Source organism: Grus americana, chromosome Z, assembly GCF_028858705.1.
Source record: "Grus americana isolate bGruAme1 chromosome Z, bGruAme1.mat, whole genome shotgun sequence".
In the NCBI taxonomy this organism is placed as follows: domain Eukaryota; kingdom Metazoa; phylum Chordata; class Aves; order Gruiformes; family Gruidae; genus Grus; species Grus americana.
In genome coordinates this window covers 24,421,508-24,445,197 of record NC_072891.1, presented here as the reverse complement: position 1 = coordinate 24,445,197, position 23,690 = coordinate 24,421,508, and the positions used below count along the sequence as shown (strand labels likewise).

The 23,690-nt window shown below is 38.9% G+C and overlaps 1 protein-coding gene across 3 annotated transcripts in view; it reads left to right on the top strand.

Moving 5' to 3' along the window:
* Positions 1–23,690, top strand: part of TRIM23 (tripartite motif containing 23) — a 38,728-nt gene that overhangs the window by 1,658 nt on the left and 13,380 nt on the right. For all 3 annotated transcript variants that reach the window (XM_054808946.1, XM_054808945.1, XM_054808947.1), the window contains 7 exons: positions 12,634–12,755; positions 13,630–13,908; positions 14,515–14,697; positions 15,240–15,455; positions 16,502–16,636; positions 22,312–22,441; positions 22,554–22,664. In XM_054808946.1, the coding sequence (XP_054664921.1) occupies positions 12,634–12,755; positions 13,630–13,908; positions 14,515–14,697; positions 15,240–15,455; positions 16,502–16,636; positions 22,312–22,441; positions 22,554–22,664 (1,176 nt within the window). The remainder of the gene's footprint in view (positions 1–12,633; positions 12,756–13,629; positions 13,909–14,514; positions 14,698–15,239; positions 15,456–16,501; positions 16,637–22,311; positions 22,442–22,553; positions 22,665–23,690) is intronic.

Sequence of the window (23,690 nt, the reverse complement as noted above, 5' to 3'; positions counted from 1 at the left end):
ATAATAAACCTGTTTTTTAAAATTAAAATAATTCTATATATGCAATAACTGATAGCAGCAGGCTATTTACAGGAGTTCCCTGCAATACTGTAGGACTGTCTGCAGACAATATTTGAAAGGATAAGATACAGCTTTTATCCAACAGGTGAAGTTTATTTTAGGCAAAAGATGACACATGCTTATAATTCCTCCAGAATAGGAATTGCCTATTAAACATAGGGTTACAGAGAAGATGAGTTATCAGAAGAATTTGTTAATAGAACTGGCTCCAGCAGTTTTGAATAGCACAGGGAGGGAAAAGCTGTTGGAAGGAGGAGAATCCTTAGAGAAAGAGCTCTCTAATCTAGCAATCCATAATTATCCATGAAAGAAATGTTTCAATATCAAATTCACTCAAATAAGAATTTACTTTGCAGTAAGAAAATCTGCTAGATTGTAGACCAAACTGAGAGGACTATTAAGGCACTCTGTGGGATGCTTTTACGGAAATAAGAGTCAGGAAAAGAAGTGTCAGTCTCATATGAAAGAGGTGTTTGTTTTTTGGGGGGAGGGAAGCGGTAAGTATGAGCATCACGAATGATTGCCAATCTAGAAGATGCAGTTAAAAAAGTCATGATTTGTTTTACTTCTTATCTATGACTGTACAGCTGCACGAGATTTCTTAAAGTAAGCTTTTAAGGGGGAGAATGTTAGAGCACAAGACTCAGTCCCGCTGTTGTGAAACATTTCTGTACAAGACCACTGCTTGTATCTTGTAAAGTAAAAGCAGCATTTTTATGATGATCGGGAACTTGTCACTTCTTAGTTCTTATTATGCATTTTTTCTCAGGCATCTAAAAGTAACATAATTTTTTGTGGGTTTCAGGTTTAACAGAAATGAAGCTTTATAAAAACATTGAAAGTTTTTTTCATCTTACATAATACTGAGGAGCTTCTGATGAAACACAGTGAAGTGTTATTAAACTTGTAAGGCTCCTACAGGCAGGAAAAGGGAAAACGAAGCTTCAGCTTTTGTGTCTAGGATACGCAAGACTAGACAGGTGGACTTGCATCCCACGGTAGGATTAAAAATGTTCTGCTGGTTATTTGAGGTAGAAGAGAGTCATAGCCACTTTTAGTCTTACCAGGTCCATAAGAACTGTCTTAAGAAATACTATTGCTTCCAGCATGTAAAAATGGGGTGTTTTGTGGAGTGCAACTCATCATGGCCCCCCTCTTTGAAGCATCTGAGCATTCGTTGTCTTGCTCTCATCACCTTGTAGTTACTGCTGTTGGTTAAATCTGCTGCGGCTGTAGTCCTGTTTCCTTCTGAGAGTTCAGGAGTGGAGCTGGGAGGGAGGCATGGCAACTCTGGGCCCAGGGAACTTCTTATCCTTCCCTCCCTGCCATTTAAGGGCATGTGAGAAAGCAAGCTCCATTTTTACCCTTTTCTGCAATTGCCATTCTGCCCTTTAATGAGGTAATCTCAGGAAGCTGCTTAGGATCTAAATCTAGATTATAGGATTGCTGCCAAGAGAAAGTTCTGTTGAAAGAAAAGCTGTATAATCAGGGCGTGAGGCTACCTGTGTTGAACAAAGTTCCTTAATCAGTAACTGTGGATTTTACGAATACTTTTAGCTGGTCATTTAATCTTTACGGGTCAGCAGATAGCCTTGCTTGGTTTCCTTTGCTCTTATTACTAAATCACTTAATCCTATGTTTGTCCAAGTTTTCCCAAGGAATCTTGGGAACTTTTTGACAGAAATACTCAGGGATCTTTATATGTATCGATATAGCTGTATTTTCTCCCTTCTGAAGTGGACACTTGGTTTAAATGTACCAGCCTGGCTCTTCTATGTGTGTATAACTGTATGGGAAGGCAGGGTTAGAATTACTCTGTTAATCAGGATTTCTGGAAATACAGAGTCTGCAAGTGAAAATTGACAATACATCATTTATATGCTTAGCAAAATATTCTAATAGTTCATAAAATCTTGCTATCAGAGAAAATAGTAATGAACTGGTAGGACTAAAGCCTGCCCAAACCATATTGCTTTGCAGAGTAGACTAAACATACATTTTTGGGGTGTTTTTGAGAGTTCTTTAATGGAGTTGTCTGCGATTAATCTTCTAGTGGGGCATTTCAAATGAGTATGTACATGTTGAAGGTATGTGAGCTGTCTAGTGGTTATCTTCAGATAGATTAACATTCTTTAACCAATGAGATGTAATGGAAAAGCTTTTTCAATTTTCAAAATTTTGCAGCTGTATATTCTGGAGATAATGTTGACTCAGGCAATATATTTAGGGAAAAATCTATAATACGGTCTTTGTAGAAGAAGAGATTCCTCTTAAAGCCTTTTCCTTAAAGTATCTTGATTTGGGAGAAGAGGTGATTGATTTCTTTCAAACTGCTTTCTCTTTTCATTGTGCTTTGGATTAGTGGGTTGTGGGGGTTTTTTTTGTTGTTGGGTTTTTTTAAATACATAGACCAGGGAACTGTTGGGAAGGATGTGCTTATGTAATAGTTTTGGAGGCTCTGGCTTTTGATTTTAGCTGAGCAGCTCTGTTAAGGAATCTTTGAACAGTTTATGGCTCAGGTGAACTCTCCCTCCCATGATCACATTACAGGGCTGAAACTATTTTCTGTCATTAGAACTTGTTGAACTGATGCATGCAGGTGTTGGCATTCTTCATGGAATTCATCCCGTTGGTATTGTTTATATATTATTTTGCTAGTGTTTGAGTGCTAAGATAAAACTTCAAAATGTTGTGCAAGAAGGTGTGGCTATAACATAACGTTCTCTCGGCTTGGTTCAGACATTTAAACAAAAGTTGGTCCTTTATTCCTTGCATTATTTATAATCCTTTTGCAGACAAACGTCATGCTTTTTGAAAATTTGTATTGTTGGCTGGAGTCAGTCTTAATATCTTTGCTCTGTCACTATCTCATTCCTGGCTGACACACTTCCTGCTATTCATGCCTCCTCCTTTTGAGAAGAGACAGTCAGATTGTGTAGTGGTTTTGTAATGGGCACAAACATCCCTTGTAGGCACAAGGATGAAATCACTAGACTCTTTTACGTTTGTGACCAAAGCAGAATTTGACCTACAGTCAGAGAGATTAAATAGATGTATTTACACAACTCATCTTTTAGTATTTTTAAATATAAAATAAACACTTGATTAGAAGTGTTGAAAATGTGCATGTTGATAATGTAGTAATTTTGTAGTAGATTTAGTATTAAAAGAAGCAAAGTGGCTTTGCTCAAACACGTAAACATTATGATAGATACCAGTGAAATGAGACATGAGTTTCTGTATGATAAAGCATGTTTTATAGGGTGCTTACTGGTTATAAATTCTGGTTTAGTAGATTTATAGTTGATATGTAAGCTTTGCCTGTTTTTCCGTCTGTGTCCAAGATCGACAGTGCACTGACAATGTATAGCATGTATTAGCAAATCTCTGGACATAGAATAAAAAGTTAAAGAAAGATGTAAGAGCAGTGTAACTTTGTTTCTCCTGACAGCTTTAAGTTATGAACTGAAAAATAAACACAAATAGCTACAGATGTATCTTTTCTGTTGGTTACATTTCAGTAGATTAGCTCTGCTTTGACTTTTCTGGCTTGGCTTTCTCTTCATGCTAGACATGGAACAGAACTAACATGATTAAAATCAGATATGAGAATGTAAACTGAGGAGAGTACTTCTTAGTCTGGGGTTTTTTAATAAACATATTTAAACTTATTCAAATCTGTGAAAGAAAATACTTTCGTAAGAAACTCTATAATGATTAAACAGCTTCTTCCTTTCTCAACTTTATCCAATGTTTGCTTAAAGGCTAAGACAATGTTTGCTTAAAGGGTAATTTGCTGTAATCTATTTCATAAGTAGGTTTATCCTTTTTTTGTGTGTACCTCCATCTATACTCTGCTATTAATGGTTATCTGAATTAGTGGCTAGTCTTGCGATATGAAGTCCACATTAGTATCAGCAGTCAGTATAATGGTGTGTTGCTAATGTGGGTATTTTATATACTGTAGTAGCTGATGGTTGTGAACAGTTTGCTATGGGACAGTGCTGTTCTAAACACTGGAAAAGATAACCATCTAGCCACTTTTCTGTGCTTTGCTTTCTGGGTGTTAGTGTTTAGAAATCTGTCTGGATACAGTGTCAGCAAATCTTGGCTACATTTACAAACTGGTTTAACGTAATTTAGATTCTAAAAGTGGATATTGCACTCTGTATTTCTTCAACTTGTAATAAGAGGCAACTCTTCCTTGCTCTGTGTTCTGAAAACACTATGATCCTGCTAGGAGTGCTAGAGCTAAAAACTAAGCTCTGAAGTCAGAATATATCAAGGCAGTGGACTGTGCTGCTGCTTACTATAATTGTGGAGGACGAGAACAAAACTTCTGTAAACTCCTTCAAGATCTATGGCAAATAAAAGTTAAAATACTTCTTTTTTTTTTGTTTGTAATTTATTTTGTGGAGTGCACTGAGCTTATATTGAGTGTTGGTAATGCTATCTGTACAAGAGAAGGCTTCCACTGTGGAACTGATAACTGCAGAAAGCACTGATGTGCCCTTGCTTTATACCTAATTTCAAAGTTACTAATCAGTACCTCGATAGGTCTATTTCCAGAAACAGCAGATTTGCTAAAATGAATGGTCTTTTACTGGTAAGCGTGTTTTTTAAACAAATGGTCAATGTTGTTTTGTACCAGTTGAAGGTGTTGGAGGGGAAAATAGCTTATATATGCTCCTATTTATAGCTATAGGAAAACATGATTTATGCTGTTGTCCGAACACCTTTTATGTGAGGCACATAACTTCTATTTTGAGTTTGGCCACTGAGAATATTATGGTTGATGGTTTAAACTGTGGGGAAAATGCCTAGGAAGGAAAGTTTCATGTAGCAAAACTGGAAGCTACACAAATCAATAAGGTATACAGTGTGGATATGTTGGTTCATATACCTCTTCAGAGGTACCATAGCACCATTGCCCTCACTTTGGCTAGGTGTAGCATGCACCTCATGAAAGTTCTGCTCCCCTTGATCAGAAAAGAGTTGGCATGTGAGCATTCCAGTCTTCCATGTAATGCAGCTCTGCTCTTTGAAACAGTATTGCAGGAAAAATGTTGTCAGGTAGTGTGGTGGGTTGACCCTGGCTGGGGGCGAGGTGCCCACCAAAGCCACTGTATCACTCCCCCTCCTTCACTAGACAGGGGAGAAAAGGTATAACAAAACACTTGTGGGTTGAGATAAGAACAGGGAGACATCACTCACCAGTTATCATCACAGGCAAACCAGACTGAACTTACAGAAAAATTCATCTAATTTATTACCAAGCAAAACAGAGTAGAGCAATGAGAAATAAAACAAAATCTTAAAACACCTCTCCCCACCCCTCCCATCTTCCCAGGCTTAACTTCACTCCCAGTTTCAACCTACTCCCCTCTCAATGGCAGAGGGGATGGGGAATGGGGGTTGTGGTCAGTTCATCACACATTGTCTCTGCTGCTCCTTCCTCCTCAGGGGGAGGACTCCTCTCATTCTTCCGCTGCTCCAGCCTGTGATCCCTCTCATGGGAGACAGTCCTCCATGAACTTCTGCCAAGTGAGTCCTTCCCATGGGCTACAGTCCTTCACAAACTGCTCCAGCATGGGCCCCTTCCACAGGGTGCAACCCTTCAGGAACAGACTGCTCCAGCATGGGGTCCCCCATGGGGTCACAAGTCCTGCCAGCAAACGTACTCCAGCGTGGGCTCCTCTCTTCACAGGTCCACAGCTCCAGCGCAGGCTTTCCATGGGGTCACAGCCTCCTTCAGGTGCCTCCACCTGCTCCAGTGTGGGGTGCTCCATGGGCTAGAGGTGGAATCTCCACACCCCCTCATCCTTCCTCCATGGGCTGCAGGGGGACAGCCTGCTTCACCATGGTCTTCACCATGGGCTGCAGGGGGATCTCTACTCTGGCGCCTGGAGCACCTCCTCCCCCTCCTTCTGCACTGACCTGGGTGTCTGCAGAGCTTCTTACATCTTCTCATTCCTCTCTCTGGCTGCAAAAGCTCTCCCGAAGTTGTTTTTTTTCTTTCCTAAATATGTTATCACAGAGGTGCTACCACTGTCTCTGATTAGCCTGGCCTTGGCCAGTGGTGGATGTGTCTTGGAGCCAGCTGGCATTGGCTCTATCAGACACGGAAGCTTCTAGCAGCTTCTTGCAGGAGCCACCCCTGTAGCCCCCCCGCTACCAAAACCTTGCCACACAAACCCAATACAGGTAGTAAAAGCACTTGCATGTATTTCAAACAAGTTTTGAAGTCTTAAGATTGAAAGCCAGTCTCATTTTTCTTGTTTCATAGCTCTTCAAGTGAAAGAGAATGTTGTGGTTTAACCGCAGTGGGCAGCTCAAGCTCAGCCCCACATTGGCACTCACACACTCCCCTGCGGTGGGACAGGGGAGAGAATCAGGAGGCCAAAGTGGGTTGAGATAAAGGCAGTTTAATGGGTAAAACAAAAGCTGTGCATGCAAGCAAAGCAAAACAAGGAATTCATTTACTACTTCCCATCAGCAGGCACGTGTTTAGCCATTTCCAGGAAAGCAGGGCTCCATCACACGTAATGGTGACTTGGGAAGACAAACACCATAACTCTGAACATCCCTCCGCTTTCTCCCTCTTCGCTCCAGCTTTTATTGCTGAGCATGATGTCATATGGTATGGAGTATCCCTTTGATCATTTGGGGTCAGCTGTGGCAGCTGTGTTCCAGCTTCTTGTGTACCCCCAGCCTACTGGCTGGCAGGTAAGCATGAGAAACAGAAAAAGGCCTCGACGCTGTGTAAGCACTGCTCAGCAATAGCTAAAATACAGGTGTGTTATCATCACTGGTTTGGTCACAAGTCTAAAACATAGCCTTACACCAGCTGCTACAAAGAAAATTAACTCAATCCCAGCCAAAACCAGTACAGAAATAATTCTTAACAAGCTGAAGCTGAAGATAGGAGAACTTGGAAATGTGTTTGTTTTGGGGTTTTTTTTGCTTTTGTGTACACTTCCTTACAAACAATGTTGTAACATGTCTAGCTCTTAAAAGCATTGCCTTTTATGCAGTGACTATATTTGAACAGTTTGTGTAATTATACAAAGAGCCTTTATAGCAGTGTATATTCTCTGTGTGCTGCAAATACAGACTCCTACAAGAGTTGAAGATCCATATTCTTAGAACCATGAAAACATTGATTATTCTCTGGCTGTGTGTACCAGGCTGAGGAGTGGTGAAACGAGCATTTGGTATGGGTACTTCATTTTGGTCATTCTTATAACTGCCTGCTACTTATAGTAGTTGATGTCTGTCTGTTCATTTGGAACAGCACTTTCACTCTAATGATACATCAAGATCTATGGAGTGTTTGATAAATCTCAGTATTGACGAAGCAAGACTTAATGTCTGTATAGGATCAGTGGGATGATATCTGAATTCTAGAGGGATGCAGAAGGGCACATGCCTACCAGAGCACAACTGGGCAGCATAATTTAGGAGATATGAAATGATACTCAGGAGAACCAGACAACTGAAGTAGCCTGGGCAAATGTGTGGGATACAGTTTCTATGAGTTCATGTCAGATGTAGACTTCTGTCACACACCAGATATGTGGACTGAAAATGTCAAGAGTTTTTAGGCATGATCTAGAACCAACCTCAGGCTCCAGTTGCTGTTCTGCTAGTCTTTGCATCCAGATTATGAGAGGCAGCCCAACTGTTTTCCAGATCTGGCATCTAAAATTGTGTTTTCCAGATCACGCTTGAAGCAAAGTGTAAATCAAATAAAGCATTTACTTGAATTTAATAAGTAACTGTAGTATGTATTATTTTTTACAGTGAATAGCAGAAGTTCACTGAAAGTTTGGCTCATATTCTTAGATATGTATGTTTGTATGAAGAACAAAACAAATATTTGAATTACAAAAGCAGCATGCATATGCGGTTTTGCCCAGGTAGTGGTGTTCAAAAGTTCCACTGTAAAATAGATGAGTCAATTTCAGGTCCTACAGATTCTGTTTAAATACAAGGTGGTGTTTCCAGGCACATTCTTAGCTACATGAATGTACATCTGTCACTACCCTGCGCCCTACTGGTAATAATGTGCCTTCCAGCATTCTACTCAAACCTAGCAAACCTCCTCTATTTCTTTTCCTGAGGTAATAGCTTCTGTACACTTGTATAAACATCTGACAGAGAAATAAGGGCAATGTGACAAAACTAACGTCCACATCCTGTCTTCCTTTCAATGTACCGAAGAAGTGCTCTGTTAGTATTCAGCAGTAATTTCTTGAGCTTGTCTTTGTATTCAGATATGTTGTTTCAAGAGCTGGGAAAAATGTTACAAGATCATAGGCATTCATGGATTAACTCTGATATTTGTTAGGAAAACAGGGTGTTTGGAAGTTTTAATGAGGATTGGTTTATATATCTGTGTTCTACCAATTTTGGTGAACTGATCGTAATAAAATCCCTGTGACAACAGCAGAAGAGCTCATCACAGCATTGAGGCTGGAGGAAGAGCACATGCGTTTCTTTACTTGTCTCTTGCAAATTAGGAATTTTTAGCAAGTAATTACACCCGCTACCTGGATTGGCATGTATTGATACTATATATGAACAGCCTTTTGTAGTGTCAATGGAGGAGTAAAACTGATTCTAAACTGTGCAGTAATGAGGGTTTGATTTGGGCAGTAAACAACTTCAAAAGTTGATCTGCCTCTGATTTTAAAGAAAAGAAAAAACCTCAAACCTACCCACAGAAGTGACATTCATTCTGGAAATTCACAGTGAATTCAACACTAAGCTCCATTAAAAACACCTCTTTATTCACAGATCGTCCATCTGTAATTGGTTGTTCTTGATTTCCAAAAGTATATAGTTGTAATTCAACAATGGTAGTCAGCCTATTGCAGTTAATCAAATATAACTTTCTAGATGTTGTATATTGAGGAAGACCCTCAGATTCTGTATACTCAGTCCTTGAAAATGGCAAACATCCCATTTGAGTAATGTCTGATAGTATAGTACTGAACTATGGGGGTTTTTTCTTTTATGTATAACAACTCTTCTGAGAGGAAGTTGCTAGGTACTTTCTGCATGAGATATAAATCACTTGTTAAGAGCCAGCTTTTAAGAGTGCAGGAGCAGGCAATTCCAAAGTGTCGGAAGTCAAGCAAGTGGAGTGGAAGGCTGGCTTGGCTGCGCAGGTATCTTCTAGAACTTAGGCAGGAAAGTGTGTGAACATTGGAAGCAAGGACAGGCAACATGGGAGGACTACAGAGATGCTGTTTGCCACTGTAGGGAGGAAATTTGTGTGGCCAAAACTCAATTATATTTCAAGCTGGCCAGCACTGTCAAGGACGACAAAAAGGAGGGTTTTTTTGAATGTGTTAACAGAATCATAGAAAACCAGGTTGGAAGGGACCTCAAAGATCATCTGGTCCAGCCCTTTCTTGGCAAAACCACAGTTTAGACAAGATGGCCCACCACCCTGTCCAGCTGAATCTTAAAAGTGTTCAAAGTTGGGGAATTCAGCACTTCCCGGGGAGATTATTCCAATGGCTGATTGTTCTCATTGTGGAAAACTTTTCTTTTGTGTCTAGTTGGAATCTGCCCAGGAGTAACTTGTACCCATTACTCCTCATCTTTTCCATGTGACTCCTTGTATAAAAAGAGTCTCCATCTTCTTCATAGCCATCCTTTAAATACTGGAACCTGGTGATAAGGTCTCCCCCAAGTCTTCTTTTCTCAGGGCTGAACAAACCCAGTTCTCTCAGCCTTTCTGCATATGGCAGGCTTCCCAGTCCTTCAATCGTCTTTGTGGCCCTTCTCTGGGCCTTCTCCAGCCTGTCCACATCTTTCTTGTATAGCGGGGACCAAAACTGAAGACAGTATTCCAGGTGTGGCTTGACAAGTGCTGAATAGAGTGGGATAATGACTTCTTGATCTCTGCTGGCGATGCCCTCATTGATACAACCCAGCATCCTGTTGGCTTTCTTTGCTGCTGCAGCAGCACACTCTTCGCTCATGTTGAGCTTGCTGCCCACCAGGACGCCCAGATCCCTTTCGATAGAGCAGCTCCCCAGCCAGGTAGATCCCAGCCTGTGCCACACTTCTGGATTATGTTTTTCCAGGAGCAAGGCCTTACATTTGTCTTTGTTGGACTTCATGAGTTTCTTGTTAGCCTGCTCTTCCAGCTTACCCAGGCTCTCTTTTCCAAAGTGTCTGCTTCCCCACTCAGTTTGGTATCATCAGCAAACTTCATCTGGCTACACTTGATCCCATCATCCAGATCACTTATGAAGATATTAAACAGCGTTGTGCCCAGTTTCGATCCTTGGGGGCCCCCAGTTGTGACATGTTGCCAGTTTGGAAAGAAGCTGTTTACCATCACCTTCTGAGTGCAGCCTGTCAGCCAGTTCCCCACCCCCTGCACAGACCACTTGTCTAGACCATAACGCATCAGTTTCTCTAGGAGGAGGCTGTGGGGAACTGTATCCAAAGCCTTGAAGAAATCCAGGTAGAAAATGTCTTGCCCCATATCAGATGAGCAGGTTACTTTGTTGTAGAAGATGATGAGGTTTGTCAAGTGTGATTTGCCCTTGGTGAATCCGTGCTGGCTTTTCCCAATCACATGCTTCATTTGACTTGTGATGGCCCCCAGGAGGATTAGTTCTATAACTTTCCCAGGGACTGAAGTAAGACTGATGGCCCTGTAATTTCCTGGATCCTCCTTTAAGCCCTTCTTGTAGATGGGGGTGACATTAGCCTTCTTACAATGTTCTGGGATGTCCCCCAATCTCCATGGCTTCTCAAAGATTATGGAGAGTGGCCTCACAAGAACATCAGCCAGCTCTTTTAACACCCTCAGGTGGATATTTGAGGGTGGTTGGTCACTGGAACAGGCTCCCCAGGGAACTGGTCATGGCACCAAGTCTGTCAGAGTTCCAAAAGGGTCTGGACGAGGCTCTTAGTCTTATGGTTTAGTTTTAGGTTGTCCTGTGAGGAGCAGGGAGTTGGACTTGATGATCCTTGTGAGTCTTTTCCAGCTTGAGATATTTTATGATTCTAATTCTCTCACTCAGGATGAGAATGAGACAAGAGAATAGGCCAACCAGCTGGAGGGTGGCTTTGCAGAAAAGGACCCAGGGGTCCTGGTTTACCCGGTGTGCTGTTGCGGCAAAGGAAGCTGACAGTATCCTGGGCTACATTAGGAAGAGTGTTGGAAGCAAATCCAGAGTGGTGATCCTTCCCATGTCCTCAGCACACGTGAAGAACTGTGTCCAGTTTTGGGCTCCCCAGTACAACAGAGATGTGGAGCTACTGGAACGAAAACTCAGTAAGATAATTAAGGGACTGCAACATTTCTCATATGAGGAAAGGCTGAGAGATATTTTACAAATATCTGAAGGGAGGGTGTAAAGAAGATGGATCAGGCTTTTTTCAGTGCGTCTGGTGACAGAACTAGAGGTAATATGCACAAACTGAAACACAGAAGTTCTGTCTGCACTTAAGGAAACAATTTTGGCTGTGAGGATAACCAAGCTCTGGCACAGGTTGCCCAGAAAGGTGGTGGAATCTCATCCTTGGAGGTCTTCAAAAGCTGCCTGGGCATGGTCCTGGGCAACCAGCTCTAGGTGACCCTGCTTGAGCAGGGGGACCTGGCAGGGTGATGTCCAGAAGTCCCTTCCAACCTCAACCATTCCATGATACTGTTATGACTAAAAAGTAATGATCCAGTACTCAAAGGTGATGTTTCATCTCTTGAGGTGACTTTATCTTGCAGCAGAGAATATGTCTTTAAATTTATGACAGTGATGCTGAAAAAAGTGAAGGGATGATACTTTCTTGGAGAAGCAATCACTAGGGTTCTCATACGTTACATGGCCTATGCAGGTAGCATTTCGTAGCAATCATTGGGATGCAATTCTGGTTTTGCTTCTCATCATGTTGCTTCATGTTAACCTCTACAAAATGAGGATGATACAGGTGTAGACATGGACTTCTGCTTTGCTCTAGATAGGGTGAGATACCTTATATTTTGCTATATAAATAGTGTTGTATGTGGGCCTTTCTGAATACTGTTTTAACCATTATTCAGGTTTTTGCTGGACTGCCATCTGCAATAGGTGTTGCATCTTGTGATTCAGGGAATATGAGGTTTGTCAGTGTGAATTCTTCACAGCTTCTATTAGTACAGTAGAAATGTTCACTGTACGTAGTTATGCAAAATATTAATTTTTATGATACACATTAGAGTTTGTGTGTTCCTTGTAGTCTGTAGCTGATAGCTATTGCACATTATTTTACAAGTGTTTTTACTGAGTTTTTGTAAATTTTTAATAATGTTGGCATCTTTTAAGTAGAGAAAGTCTGCGTAAATATTGAATAGTTCCATGATGGAAGGAAGAAAGAGGATGGAAAGGTAATGTGAGCTTACATAGAAAAAGTGGTAGTTGTATCTCACTCTAGTTAATATCACTGTAGTTAATGTGCTCTTAATATTATTCAGAATCTCAAATGAGGTTTGTGGAACTTCTCATGATGGTATGTGCTTGAGGTTTTTCTTCCTCTCTTCCCCTTCATTTAACTCTTCCTCAAAAATAGGAGATTCTGGTGTCTGGGGCTTGAAAAAGAATTTTGCTTTGTTGGAACTCTTGGAACGGTTGCAGAACGGACCTGCTGGGCAGTGTGGGACAGCAGAAGAAGCCATTGGTCTATCTGGAGAGGTACTGAGTTTGAAAAAAAGCAAAAAGTTTTTTATGTTTGCTTAAAGTTATCTCTAGATAGAAAAAAATTGAAAGTCAGGTTTTTTGCCAACTGTAATTTCACTAATAATGCTGTTGTTTTCTTTCAGTATCTAGTACTAAGACTTCAATTAATTGCTTCATAATTAATGTTAATCTGTACTGATGAAGGCAGAAAATAAAAAGGTATTGCCAAGCATGCATACTCTTTTCCCCTTTTTTAGGCTTTTAAGATTTTTAGAAAAGGTTACTCATTTGGATAGTTTAGGTACAATGATTTAAGAACAGTTTTCTAAATCTTCTCAGAAACTCTTCCTAAAGACTTCAGCTCTTCTTCCCAAGTAGTTGCCTTTTATATTCATTTAATGTCACTACATCATGTGAGAGTACTTCATTATCAAAACTTGCAGCTTTAACCATTTCAGTATTAACAACTGGTATGCAAAAAGTATCATGCAGTGCCATTCTAGGAATAGATAACTGTCCAAATTGCCTACTTGTCTGTTGGTGTTTTGTTTTCTGTAACTTTGTAATCTTTTGTTCTGTAATGACTGCTTTGGAGGAAATCACTGGAGCCTGAATTATTTTAGCCTCCAAACTTTTACAACTTCCGCTGAAGTTTGGATTTATAAAATCATTGAACGCCCAACTGGAGTTGACTTTAAAGGAAACTGACTTTTATTTTTTAAAAATTTATTGATAACTTAAAATCAAGTTTTCAAAGTAGCCTACACTATTATTAGCGTGTAACTTTTAAAGAAAGTCTGTTTTCAGGCTTATATTGGTGTCAGGATTTTCCTCAGTTACTGAGATTAAATGTTAACAACTTCAGTTTTGTCTTTTTTTTTTTTGTTAGAGTATCATTCGTTGTGATGAAGATGAAGCCCACGTTGCATCTGTATATTGCACTGTTTGTGCCACTCACCTGTGTGCAGACTGTTCCCAACTTACTCATTCTACAAAGACACTAGCAAAACACAGGCGTGTACCTCTTGCTGATAAGCCTCATGAGAAGACCATGTGCTCCCAACACCAAGTGCATGCTATTGAATTTGTTTGTTTAGAAGAGGGCTGTCAGTCGAGTCCTCTTATGTGTTGTGTCTGCAAAGAATATGGGAAGCATCAAGGTCATAAGGTACTGATAATAATCTGTTTCTAGTCATGTCATGGAGTGGCTTGCATAATTATTTATTCAATTAAAGTACAAAAGATTATCAAGAGAGGAGGGTAGATTCTTGATATGTCTTTATAGAAGTAACTTCATACCGTTCTTTTGTTTTCCCTTCATTTCAGATAACTGCCATAGTAAAATTACAAGAAAAAAACCCAAACACATTTTTTCTGTAGACCACAATAAGTTATTTATATATTAAGATGGACAGTCCCTTTATCTGCTGCTTTTTTGAACTTCTCACAGCATTAAGTCACCAGTTCTGAAAGTTGTTTTCATCATGAAACACTAGGTTCACCCAACTTGGTGCAGTCTAACCACCCTTCTTTTTTTATAATTGATTATGGTAAACAGGCAAATTTGTATGTTTACTTGTGTAATTGCTAGATGCCTATCTGAGTCTCAACATAAAATGCAATCAGGAGTTACAGATTAATTTGCAAGTTAGTTGTAAATTCTTACTTGTCTTTCCTATATATATATGTATATATAAAATATGTAGTCAAATATAAAAGATGGTTAACGAGGGTATTTATAATTGATCTTTAATATGTTGCTTTTCATTAATAGCATTCTGTCTTGGAACCAGAAGCAAACCAGATTCGTGCATCCATTTTAGACATGGCCCACTGTATAAGAACTTTCACAGAAGAAATCTCAGATTATTCCAGAAAATTAGTTGGAATTGTTCAGCATATAGAAGGAGGAGAACAAATAGTTGAAGATGGAGTTGGAATGGCCCATACCGAACATGTATGCTTCTGCTTTTTTTTTCCCTCACTTGCACAGAATATTTGCTTTTTGTAATAACCAAGATAAGGAATTTCTTTGAAAATTCTACATAGGTTTTATAAGATGAGATCTTAAGTTCTTATCTCTACTAAGTTAGTATTGAGGCTTAAACCAGCAGATAAGAGGAGAACTTGCGGTCCATTACAATGTTTTTAGGCTATATGAAAATAGGGAGGCAGTAAGGAGAGCTGTATAACTGCTATTACAGTATTGAAGTACTATGACAGATTGCACCTGTTCTTTGTGATATTATTCAGGCTTTTTCCCCTGTTCATTTTTAGTAAGGTGTGTATACATACAAATAAGCTATTTGGTTATTGGAGTAACTTCTTGGAGGATCTTGGTCTTAGGGCTGATAAGACTTTCTGTATAACTGGGACTTCAACTGTGATGTAGCCAAGCAGATATGAACATAAGTTAGAAACTGGAATAAAATGAAAAATGTACTTCTGGAATCAACTGGTGTCCTTAATCCTCTGGATCTCCTGACTGCAACACTGTAGGTACCAGGGACTGCAGAGAACGCTCGCTCATGTGTCCGAGCCTATTTTTCTGATCTTCATGAAACCCTTTGTCGTCAGGAGGAAATGGCTCTTAGTGTTGTTGATGCTCACGTGAGAGAGAAGTTGATTTGGCTTAGGCAACAGCAAGAAGACATGACCATCCTCTTGTCACAGGTTTCGACGGCTTGCCTTCATTGTGAAAAAACTTTACAACAGGTAGGTTGACAAGTCAGCTGTAACATATGGCAAGATACATGGAACTGCAAATTAAGTTTAAGCTGTAAATGAAAAGGCTAGATGGTACTCTGCATTTTTATTTCCTTTGCAATGTTAAAACAATTATGATAACGTGAGATTGAAGTATTCATTACAAGGGAGTGTCAGACAAGGATAATCGGTACAAAACCATCAAATCCTCCAGTTGCTGGAAATCCTGTGGCATGATTCTCTTGTCTGGAGTAATTTCTGGTTATTTGTGAAGTTAGTAGGAAGGAGATATGAAACCGAAGCAAATAACCTACGAGATTTATGGGAAGGATTTTACAGTTCAGTTACCAGTATAGTTGTTTGAAGATAGTTGTCATACAAGGCTGGTAGGAAAAAAGTGTTTTAAGACTAAATAGATTTTGGTAGCACTTGTGATATAGGTAATTCAACATATTAAAAGTGTGAAGAAAGTGGCTATATGTGAGTATCTGATTGGTCCATTATTCACTTAATTTAGTGATAGCAGGAAGTAAATAGCATATGTAGTGAACAGTAAATTGAATCTAAGAAATTGCTTCATGTGGAATTTGTACTTTTTTTTTTTTACTTTTGTTTAGAGCTAATGTCTGGTTGCTTAGTCATATGTACTTTTAAGTATGCAAATGTTCTCATTATTAATGGGTGAATATTAATCTTTTTGTTAAGTGTGTTGCTGTATGCTACAAAGTAGATGCTCTATTCCAGCTGCTGGAATGATATATGAATGATATAAATATTCTTTATATATTACATTACTGTCTCTTATAATTTATATTCTTATACCTACAGGACTAAGAGAGGCCAAAGAAAAAGTTTTTTAAAACTGCAGAACTATTTAGTATCTATTAGTATTAAGGAAGAATGATATGGCCTTCACATTTATATTGCAATTTTAAATAAATTTGTTTTGTAAATGTGAGTTTCTTTAACTAGAGTATTTCTATTTAAAATATGTTTGGCTATTTTAAGTAAGTTACTAAAAGAAAGGCATACTTTTGTTTTCTTTGTCTGTTTAGGATGACTGCAGAGTAGTGTTGGCCAAACAGGAAATTACAAGATTGCTAGAGACATTACAGAAACAGCAGCAGCAGTTTACAGAGCTTGCAGATCACGTGCAGCTGGATGCTAGCATACCTGTCACTTTTACAAAGGTATTCTTAATCTCATGACAGTACAGCTATCCACTTTATGAAGTCCCAAATGTAATTTAAAAGAAAGCAGGAATAATATATATTCATTAGGATTCTGTATTTGTTGCAGCAAATTTAAGCAGTTCAGTATCAGTTACAGCCACAGTGTCTTATCATACGATGAATGCCATGTGGTATTTGAGCAACAAAACTACTACGCTGTTATAGTCAGTGTGAGAAACATTTGTTTGACATTGACTACATCAGTAGCTTTGTTTGAACATTAGCTGGTTTCTTTTAAATATGTAAGATAGTATTTGTGAATTCTAGAAACACCTTTCTTTGGAAACATCCCCAATTTGTTGTACATTCAACTCAGACCAGGAATCTACCCTTTGTTTTTCTGTGTATTTTTGTCTTTTTCAAGAGGACAGCATAGCTTCTGCAGTGTTTATTATTTTATTTCCTGAAAATTGCACACCTATTTTTAAATGCAATAAAGCTATTATAACTTTCAGTTTATAATATTAAAAAGAATGTATTTATTTCAATTCATTAAATGATAATTTGTCTTACAGTTGTTTTGTATTCACTAATAGTTTATTTTCTAAGTAGGGAGGGTTTTTTATTTCTTTAATACCATTTTAATACAACCTATGCTGTGAAAGGGCTGAAATTATTTGGAGTTTGATCATGGTGATACTCTTCATGTAGGAGAGTACGTAAGTTTGAAAGTTTGAAAGCAAGAAGTACTTTGATTTATAGGGGTTTTGGTTCTGAATGGGTGAAAGAAGAATAGGATCTATTGCTGCTGAGATAAAACCAAGGGTTTAACTGTTGCTGTTGAAGCTTTTACTATAAGGAAATGGACGTTTCCATGGGTATTCTGTCCCAGTCCTTGTTGATGTCAGAAATTCAATTTCCTCCAAGTAATTTGTTTTGTGACTTTACTATATTTTAATTTCCATGTAGTAACTGCTTTGTCAGATCAATAAATGCAACACTTTCACTTCTGTCCTTCCCTTGCCTGTTCAGCAGAGACCAGAGTCAGTAGGGTCAGAGAGACCTTTTCTGCAAACCCCTCACTGTTCCATGAGTGAAGCAGCATTCACATTTCACAGATGATGAGTTGCATTCTGTATTCAGAGCTGATTGATGCTGCCATCTCACAAGGCTGAGTCAGGCATTTTGGATGTCTGGTTTTGCCTTTAGGAGCTGTTAATCTGACTCAGAAAATTTCGATTGTGAATTTCTGAGCATTTGGAAAGAGAATGGTTGCAGCCAGCTAAGTTGTAATGGGAGATCTGAAATAAGTCTTGGCTTGGGGAACCCAGAAGTTTTCCAGTGTGTCTCTATACCTCAGCTTTCTTTAGAAAGAAATGGAGCTTCTATTGTTTTTCTCCTGTGACAAACTGGTATTTCCATGAAATCTTCTGAAGCTTAGATTCTAAATTTCAAAGATGCCAAAGCAAATGTCACTTGTCATAAAAACAGCAGTAGCCATGAAAGTGTAAAGTGAAAATAATTACTTCAGTCTCTTTTTGTTTCCTCACTTCTGACAAAGTTTAAAGCTCTCTTTCTACACAATGTTTTTTTAGAATACTGTCGTGCTGATGGCTGCTGTTGTGACTTGTACTGAGGCTTGTTGTACCTGAAAGGTCTGTGCCTGTCAACAGATTTCAGACAGATATAAAATCTTCAGATCAAAAACTGTAAACTGTTATTATATCACTGAAATGGTCTTTCTCAGGAACTCTCATGCACTGAAGGCTGCATCCATTATAAAATTAAACATTTCAAACAGTACCAGATCAGAGGAACATTCCATATCCAGTGAAGTTTGTAGGGATTTAAGGAGGAGAGGTAGAAGTCCTTCTCACTACTGAAAGTGAGTAGGTTTTATCCCCATTGTTTGTTTCACTGATGACATGAAAAACACGGATAGTGCTGTTTCCTCCTCCTAAACCATCTAGGGAAATGACACATATAAAGCTCTGAAGGGAGGATTTTAAGAATTCCAGGACAAAATGCTGAAAACCTTTCAAGAAATATGTTAGTACATAATATTTTTTTCCCAGATGTTGTTAATGTGTTGTTTCCAATGGATCCTTCTTTACCAATGTATTTATGAGGACTTTGACCAAATAAGGTCGAGATGTCCTCATGTACTTAGTTTCTTTACAAGGAAATGGCTCTTTATACAGGAGTGTGATGCTTATTTTGAGAGAGAGATTGTTTTTTTGTCTTGGTCAAATGAGACCAGTGGCTGTGGAGTGTTACATACTGGAATAGGAATTGGTCGTCCTAAATATTTATGTGTACATACATACACATAAATGTATGGGGAGAGGGAAGATGGTTAAAAAAACCAGTACCTGAGATAGTAAAGAGCACTTATCTGTTAATGTGGAAAGAAGTAGGGAAAATTGCTAAACCTTACCAATGCCAAGAGTACCCAAGAAGACAGTAATCTATCAGAGCGAAAGCACTTAACACTATCTTTAAGTAAACCTATGTACAGCTTTTGTCACGTCAACAAATTCCTTAAAGACAAAGGACAGAAAACAAGACATCACAGTTGTCGTGTGGGGTTTTCTTCTGCACTTTCTGTACTGAGATTTAAGAAAATACCAGGTTTTACTTGAACAGAAGTCACAGGTTACCTCTTTTTAAGTATGTTATCAAATTACACACCTGGCATAAATGCAGACACAAAGAGGTTCTACTGGCCAGATTTTTTTAAGTAACATTTTTTATTGAATGTGATGATGTAGTTGATGCAGAGATATTTTTTTCATCTAGCAATTTCTAGCTGTGATCATCAATAGTCAATTATTTCTGACTCGTATTACAAGTGCTATACGTTGTTTTCTGAGTCGGAACTTTTCTTGCAAGGTTCTTCCTGAAGTGACAGAACTACTCACAGAAAAAGCAGAAATTTGGTGTCAGTTACAGATTGCATTTTGATTCCTTCTGAGAGAGTACATACGTACTGAGAGCAACCCGTTTCAACTCTAAACCTTACAGAAAGCAAACAGCAACAGGATGGCCGAGTTTGACAGAATCGTTCATCTTCTCCACTTCCCTGATGCTTGGAGTTGCACAGGCCAGCACTGCCTCTGCTTTGCAGCCATGGGAGCTGTAGAGGTGGCTTGTGCTTCTGGTGGAGTCCTGCGAGAATGGCCAGGCTGGCTCACTGGCAGCAAGCCCTGGCCATAGCCAGGGTGCTGCCTCCGGCAAGAAACCTATTATCCTGGTTTTTGGCTGGGATGGAGTTAATTTTCACAACAAGCTGGGAGGGGATATAGCCAGGACAGCTGACCCAAACTGGCCAAAGGGTATTCCATACCATGACGTCATGCTCAGGATATAAAGCAGGGAGCTGGCCCAGAAGCAGTCACTGCTGGGGGACATGCTGCGCATCAGGTTTCAGGGCAGTGAGCAAATTGCGTTGTATATCACCCACTTTGTAGATTCTGTTATAAGTATTGTTATTTTCCACTCCCTTTGCTGTCCCAGTAAACTGTCCTTGTCCCAACGCACCAGTTTTACCTTTTTCTTCTGATTCTTCTCCCCATCCCACCGGTGGGAGAGGGGTGGAGGAGTGAGCAAGCAGCCACATGGTGCTGAGCTGCCAGCTCGGTCTAAACCATGACACATACAAACTTATCAGCTCTATCCAGAGTGGCCTCTTTTCCTTCCTTCCTTCTTCCTTTCAGGCACAGAGAAGAACTGGGGAGATTCATCCCCAGAAATTTTAGACAAAATCAGAACTGAGGCTTGAGTGTGGAAAGGATGCAGAGGCATGGCATTTTTTAGACTCTTCAGTGCCTTTTGCATACTACTTCGTGTTCTGTCTCTTTGCCTGCACCTTTCCTGCTGACATGCTTGTCAAGAGTCTGCCCACAGGTTTTTTTTCTCCAGAAGGAGAGCTGTTCTGATAACATGCTGTGTTGCAATGTTGTCACTGAATTTAGCACCTTCAGCTCTGAAACAAAAAATCTAGAACTTAGAGGAAATTTATTGAAAAGCAAGTAAGTGTCAATGTTTTATTTTCCAGATCTCAAATATTCAGTTAGTGCTTTAGTTTTGGAGCATCTGCCTTGTGTAGTATCAAAGCTGTATTGCTGAAACTGCTCAGCTTGTACAAGTTTATTTCACAGATTCAAATACGGTCATTTTTTCACAACAGTTAGCCTGTGGAGTTCTATGCCAAGGATTTTCTGGCCCCTGAATGTCAGTGGTTTCAAGAAACAAGCAGAGATATTCATAGATCAATAATACATCAAGATCTCTTACTTGCAGAAACCGCATTGTTGGCTCAGTAAGTCCATGAGCTGCAAGCTGTTAGACACAAGGAGGGTGTTTAGGGGAGTTATCACTATGTACTTTCCCTGTTCCTTACTTTCACATGTATCCATCTTTAACTAGTTTCTGACAACATACTAGATTAGATGGGACTTTTGATCTGACTTTTCTACTTACAATCATGATGTTGCTGACTTTTACATTGTGGTTTGGTTTTTTTTAGAAAGCAGTTTCTTGAGGTGTTTTTGCTCTCTTTGGAGATTGCAATAGCATAAGGTCATTGAATTAATCTGTATTGATTATTCTGGCAGTATGCTACCTTGTCTGTGACAGAGGGGAGAATGGAGTTGCATGTTATGATGACATATATCCAGTTGTATAATGGATTGTGTGTGTGTGTGTCAAGTCACACGATGTAGATGTTTATACATCCAGTTACACTGATGCATGTTGGTTTTGTACCAGGAGCAGCTGTAGCATTTTTGCTCTCAATAAATAGCATTTCTAATGCAAGAAGACATAAAAAGCTGTGTGGGGTAGACATTGGGGTTTGTGTATTGTTTGCCCAGCACAGTGCTGTCTGGATTTTGCAAGAAAACAAATGTATTGCCACATAGTTCTGATTATTAAAACTGGTATTGCATCAAAATAGCATTTCTAAGTATTTCAAAATATGTTTCAGGGATAGATAGTAAGCTTAGCCTATGTTGTTTATTTTACAATTTACAGTTTGCTGGTTTATATTAGTAATACCACTTGATTGCATTGTTAGTGTCAGCTTGTTCAATACCCATGGTAGCTTGGTCTAACCTACAAATAGGAAGTTGATTCTCTTTCCTTGACTCAAAGCTTTGTTTTCTTCACTATTTCAGATTACTGCTTAATACTAATAATGTTGCTGTTGTAATGTGGTAAAGGATTGGAAGTTGCTTGAGGTGAAGAGGTGTGGCTATGGAGCCTCCAGCAAGGAAATAGTTCTGTAGGTGGGGGCATTGATAATGTGACAAAACATAGTGGAAAAGCTACAAAACCAACAGAGTTCTCTGGTCAGAGAATTCTAAGTAATCACTATGAACAACTTCTCATGCAGTTTAAGCCAAGAATGATGAAAGAATTTGAAATTTTTTCAAGTACGGACATACTAGCATGAGATTTGCTGTCTTTCTAAAAGGCATGTGATAACTCAGGAAGAAGTTACAGGTTCACTACAGACATTATTGGATATTTTGGGTTATATTATCGCTGGAGGTAATTGGTGATTGTGCCTTGTATTTTTGGAGTCCATCCATTTAATCACTTAACAAATAGTGACAAGTTAAGTATCTTAAACATAAGGGTTTTCTAAGTTGAATTTCCTAAACTTGTTTTGTGGATGCTGTTTCTTCCAGGACAACAGGGTACATATTGGACCAAAAATGGAAATTCGGGTTGTCACTCTAGGATTAGATGGAGCTGGCAAAACAACTATTTTGTTTAAGTTAAAGCAAGATGAATTCATGCAGCCAATTCCAACAATAGGTTAGTATCAACAATTTAAATGTGATGATTTTTCTGCATGTTTGAATGATCTGTAGAATTTGATTATATTCATACAGAACAAGATTATAAAACTTTAGTATTTTTATTTTAGGTTTTAATGTTGAAACAGTAGAATACAAGAATCTGAAGTTTACTATTTGGGATGTAGGAGGGAAGCACAAATTGAGGCCCTTGTGGAAACATTATTATCTCAATACACAAGGTGAGGCTAATAAAACTTTTAAACTGTATTTTGTCTTCTAGCTTGTATTTCAGAGCCAAAAAGATTATTAATAGACATAATTTATAACGGTAGAAAATTGTTCTTCTGATGCAAAGTACAGCTGCTAGATTCATGAGCTAAGAAATTTTAATGCAGTTGGTTATAGTGTCTGCTACATGATAAAGGTGCATTCTGCATAAATCCATCAGACAGTTCATGGAGCCAAACAAAATTAGAATCTCTGTTAAACTGGTTCTAGCTGACAACAGACAAGGGGCAGTGTTCCAAAGTTTGCATAGTGAGAAGTAATACTTGCCAGGTATTAAAATATTAAATAGCGCTTGAAATTAAAATACTCAGCCTTTAGGAGCCTTTAGTTGGCAACTTGAAAAATTCTACAAAGTTCTGTAACTTCTGACTTGGTATTGCAGTGTAATATCTGGTCATAGATTAGATTACTGATTATGAAAACATTGATCTAAATGGTGCCAGCTTAGAAATTCATGCTGTCCTTCTGCAAATCCTCCATAGTTGTTTTCCAGTTTAGAAAGGGGTTCCTCTTCATTAATTCATTCCAAATTTTCTGAAATACTTAGGAATGACAAACATCAGTTTCTGTGCTCCACTTTGTGCATTATTTCAGCCTTCATTGCAAACTGCAACATTTTAAATTGTCCATCTTTTCAAACTTTTAAAAATTATATTGCGGCATTTCTTTTGTCCTCTTAAAACTTACCATGTAAACACCAGTAGCATGGAATCACATCTGCCTTGAAGAATTTTATGTTGGAGAGAAAATCTAAGCAGTTAAGCTAGTGCATACCTGCAGTAAGCTTTGTTTAGTTTTGGTGTTGGGGGTGTTTTCTTTGCAAAATCCATGAGATTAAATTCTATCATCTAGCTCTGCCTCCCTGACTCTCCAGTCTTTCTGGCATCTTGGTTACTCTCTGTAGTGGATAGTAAAATCTACTGCTGCTGTGTTGGTTCCATGGCAATCTTCTCTGGATTTTGTACTTTATAGCTGAA